Below are 5,080 nucleotides of genomic sequence, written 5' to 3'. Positions count from 1 at the left end.
ACTAGTGTGCTGACTCCCTCACCAGTGTGCTGACTACTGAACTAGTGTGCTGACTCCCTCACTAGTGTGCTGACTACTGAACTAGTGTGCTGACTCCCTCACTAGTGTGCTGACTACTGAACTAGTGTGCTGACTCCCTCACCAGTGTGCTGACTACTGAACTAGAGCTGATTGAGACGCACCCTGAGATTCAGTCTGGACTTATTTTTCTTTCTGTTAATTATTCTGATCTTAAACACACAGAAAAACTCGACTGAGACACACGTGACACACTATTATAAAGATGGAGTTTATTAAAGAGGAGAGTGAAGACGTGAAGATTGAAGAAACATTCAGAGTCAAACATGAAGATACCGAGGAACAAAAAGGTTGGTTTTCATTTTCAAAGCTGAACTCATTTGATCCTTATTAAAATCTCCAGCTCTACAGAAAAATAGTACTTACTTCGATACCCAACCCTACTCTTAACACTCCTGTCAGTAAGTGCTGAGAAAACAGCAGTCTGCTGTTTAAGGTAGCGCTCAAGCATGTCACAGCTTGAGTTCCACCTGGTTTGAACATCCTGAATCAGCTGCAGCAGTAGTGCTACGATGGAAAAAAAAGTGACCACCTTTCTCACTCTGCCTAAAAGCCACAACATCTGGTTAATGCCCATTCCCTTCTGTGATGCCAGATTAACTGTGCGCGCAAAACATCGAATGTTTGGTGAAAATCCGGCTGCTTCAACTGCATTCACAATATTTTTAGCATTATCTGTTGTCAGAGGAATAGTGGCGTTTTCTCTGTCAGTTTTCCACTCTGCTACAGCTCCCTGTAGTATTTCCAACAGATGATCACTTGTGTGGCTTTCATAGACAGCATGTGTCTGCAGAATGGGATATGCAATTACCCAGTTGTCGGTAATGTTACGCCATGATCGTAATGAAGGACTGAGTTGCAGGGAGGTCCACCCATCCGTAGTGAAAGCAATGAATTTTGCATTGCTCAGGTCCTCCACCAGTTTGGCTTTCACCAGTTTGAGGCAGCACATTCTGACTGAAATGTGGTTGGCTCTGGGCTCCAACACACTATCCTTCTTAGAAATAAATGGTATCTGTGAGAATTCCCAGTCAGGATTTAGACCGTATCATAGTACTGAGACTGCTCTCATCAGTTACAAATGACCTGCTCTTATCATCCAATCATGGTTGTATCTCTCTATTAGTGCTACTGGTTCGTAGTGCTGCGTTTGACACTATCGACCACAACATTCTTTTGAGTAGACTACAAAATGATGTTGGAATTAGTGGAATTGCATTGTCTTGGTTCAAATCTTATCTGACCATCATCAATTCGTAGCTGTAAATGACGAGATATCATATCGATCACAAGTACAGTATGTTTATTTAGCGCCCAAACTCTGGAACAATTTACCTAGCGTTGTTCAGGAGGAAGACACACTCTTGTCAGTTTAAATCTAGATTAAAGACCCATCTCGTTAACCTGGCATACACATAATACACTATCACAGTTTTTATAATTCAAATCCGTTGAAGGATTGTTAGGCTGCAGTAATGAGGTCAACCGGAACTGGGAACACTTTCCATAACACCCAATGTACTCACTACATCGTAAGAAGAATGGCATCTACGCTAAAATTAGTCTCTTTCATTCTTATTCCATGGTCACCGTAGCCATACGGATCCTGTATCCAGATCAGATGGTCACTGTAGCCCCCTAGATCAAGACCAGATGGTGGATCAGCACCTAGAGACGACCTCTACAGCCCTGAATGTCAGTGGAGACCATGTCAACTAGATGCGCCCCAGAGACACATCCCCTGTGAAGACCTCATCATCTCGACGACCATCGGCACAAGACCACGAGAACCAGACAAGTCCCCTGCACAATCTGACCTGTGCTGCAGCCTGGAATTAAGCCACGCCAAGCTGGTTTCATCTGGACAGTGGAGAACTGGCCCCCTGACTGAGGCTGTTTTTTCTCCATTTCTGTCACCGATGGAGTTTTGGTTCCTTCTCAATGTCGCCTTTGGCTTGCTTAGTTGGGGACGCTTGACTGATTGGAAGAGAGCTGAACTGGATGATGACATGACTGAATCATCAATAATCTGACGTTATCTGGAAAAATGACTCTTTGTTATTGTTGTCTTGCATTATTGACAAACTATTTTCCTGTCTGACACTGTAAAGCTGCTTTGACACAATTATAAAGCACTATATAAATAAAGGTGACTTGACTTGACTTAGCAAATGATAAGCCGGGAAGATTTAGGGATGATAAGCTCATCACAGAAAAAAATACAATCACAATATTTGGATGCTGAATTTATATGTATTCTATCCTATATATGGATTCTACAAATATTGCAATATATTGTGATTTTTGTTTGCTTTGCAAATGTTTAATCATACAGACGTGATGTATAAGCTTAATAAGCACAGTTGCTGTGTTATAATGGGGCTTAAATCCTGACTGATATTGTTTCTCTGCAAATCTGAACATTGTAAAAAAAAAATAATAATTTTTTTAACAAATATATTTTATACCCTGCAGAGTTTAGCTCCCCCTCTAACTGAACACACCTAAATCAAGGTCTTCATTACTTGAAAACCAAAGGTAGGTGTGTTGGAGCTGAACTCTGCAGGACTGTGACCCTCAACAAGCTGAGTTTGACACTCTTTGATTTCTGTTCTACTGTTGCGTTTAAATGGGTGTTAACTTGTATTTGTCTCTTTTCACCCTAGACCTGAAAGAGGAGCCTGAAGAACTGAATGAAATGCAAGATAAAGATCAGTATAAGAAACATCATGATTTCATACCTAGACAAAAATCACTTAGTTGCTCACAGACTGCAAAGACTTCCTTACAAAAAAGAGCTCAGAAGGCTAGTTCTAGAAGTCGTTTCAACTGCCAACAGTGTGGAAAGAGTTTTGACCATCAAGGAAAACTGAGAGTCCACATGAGAGTTCACACAGGAGAGAAGCCTTTCACCTGCCAACAGTGTGGAAAGAGTTTCAGTGAACATGGAAACCTTAAAGTCCACATGAGGATTCACACAGAGGAGAAGCCTTTCACCTGCCCTCAGTGTGTAAAGAGTTTTACTCATAAAAGCACTTTGAATGTTCACATGGCAATTCACACTGGAGAGAAGCCATTCACATGCAAACTGTGTGGAAATAGTTTCATTGAAAAAGGAACCCTTAGAAGGCACTCGAGGATTCACACCGGCGAGAAGCCTTACACATGCCCTCAATGTGGAAAGAGTTTTACTCAACAAGGAAGCTTTAAAAGGCACAAGATAATTCACACTGGAGAGAAGCCGTTCACATGCAAACTGTGTGGAAACAGTTTCACACGACAAACAAGCTTTAACAGGCACATGAGAATTCACACCAGAGAGAAGCATTAAGCATTTATGTGGCAAGAAGAGCAGGGGCCGAGAGCCGTGGGAACGAGTCTCACAGAAGGAGATCTGGAAGGATAAAAGGAGGAGTGACGACAGTGCAAGACTGGAGAGGACAGGCCTGGACTTCATGTTGTGCTTTATGTTTTTTATGCGGCAGTCGTCTGTGAGGGGCTGCTGCTTTACTTTTCTTTTTGTTGTTTGTTTATTTAATAATTCAAGTTGTGTGAATGTTCACCGGTTCCTGCGGCTCTCAGCCCTGCCCTGCATGCCTCATGTATATTGTCGGTATGTGATTTAACATTTTGGAGTGAATCAGACACTGAAGACTTGATCAGAATTGTGTTGAAACAGCACATAGAACCAAATTCCACAAAAGGCCCTGAGTCTCACACTGGATGACCATAAAACTGAGACCTGTCAGTTGGCACCACAAAGCCTGAGTTAACTAGTTACTCCTCCATGGACGACTGAATAAACTAACGTAAGAACTCCTCCAGCGTTGTCAACTTTAAGCAGTTAACCCAAGATAAACGGGTCTGGAGACACACATTCTGAATCTCACAGAGAAAATCATAAGACAAAAGTGGGACTTCCCTCACTCAAGATAAAGAGCTAAAGCCAGACTCCCTTTTGACCTTTTCCTTGCTCGCATGACTAAAATCATCTCTAAAACCCACAGAGACTGTCTTTACATATATAAATATGCTTCAGATCATAACAAAATGAGGCTAAGAGAACTTCATTTGAATAATTCCATATTATGACTGACTGTCATCCACATAATATGTTTTTTATTCAAGATTAATGCCATTATGAATAACTGAATCGTTTACAGTGAGTATGTGGTTCTGGTATGATGTGAATGAAAATTATTTTTCTGAATGTTGATATCAGTTAATTCTTGGTAAAAATGTATCATATTCTCAGTATAGTAATCGAGTATATATTATATTTCACAAGAGTGGGAAAACTAGGAACGATGTGACTGAGAAGATAATGTTTTGATTTATATGAGGGCATAGCTCAATAAAGCTTAGAGTCTGACCTTTACATGTAGCAGATTTGATTAACCCCAAAGTAGTGCTTATTAATTAATAGAGTTATTTGCTGATAAATGAAAAAAAAAAATTCATAATTGACAAAATATGTTTTTTGTACAATGTACTGTAATATGTCAGAAACATCATACAGCTCAGATAGTCGTGTGTCATATTTTTTATGTCAAGCTTTGACTAAACCTGAGCGAGTTTTTCTAAGAGAAACCCCCAGACCCATATGAAAATAGTACATGGATGCGGCTTTTATGTCACTTCATTGCTTGCAACTTCATAAAACATGCTCAGATCGTGACAAAATACACAACGTTATTTAGAACACATTCTCTTGATTAAAAAGAGCCCAAACTATAATCTGTCATTTATATCTAAAGATATTCCTCATTAATTTATAACACACATAAAACTGCACAGGCAACATGTAGCTTAGCAAAAAAATCTAAAGTAGCTTTTATGTGGCGTTTTCACTCGTAACTTTATGAAACAAGCATATATCATGGAAAATAGAACGTCATTATTTGCAGAAAATTCTCCCGATTAAAAAGAGCCCAAATTTACCATAATCCGTTGATCTGAAGATATTCCTTATAGAGCTGTAACACATAAAACTAGACAGGCG

The 5,080-nt window shown here is 39.9% G+C and overlaps 1 protein-coding gene across 1 annotated transcript in view; it reads left to right on the top strand.

Annotated features, from left to right (window-relative positions):
• Positions 1-4,206, top strand: part of LOC107575218 (gastrula zinc finger protein XlCGF49.1-like) — a 5,315-nt gene extending 1,109 nt beyond the window's left edge. Inside the window, exons 2-3 of the mRNA XM_016261625.1 lie at positions 244-368; positions 2,745-4,206. Of these exons, the coding sequence (XP_016117111.1) occupies positions 284-368; positions 2,745-3,409 (750 nt within the window). The 5' untranslated portion in view covers positions 244-283 and the 3' untranslated portion in view covers positions 3,410-4,206. The remainder of the gene's footprint in view (positions 1-243; positions 369-2,744) is intronic.
• The last annotated feature ends 874 nt before the right edge of the window (positions 4,207-5,080 follow it).

This window comes from Sinocyclocheilus grahami, unplaced genomic scaffold (assembly GCF_001515645.1).
Source record: "Sinocyclocheilus grahami isolate Dianchi unplaced genomic scaffold, SAMN03320097.WGS_v1.1 scaffold2514.1, whole genome shotgun sequence".
Classification (NCBI taxonomy): Eukaryota; Metazoa; Chordata; class Actinopteri; order Cypriniformes; family Cyprinidae; genus Sinocyclocheilus; species Sinocyclocheilus grahami.
Note: the sequence above shows the minus strand (reverse complement) of the source record. Positions and strands in the feature narration are given on the sequence as shown.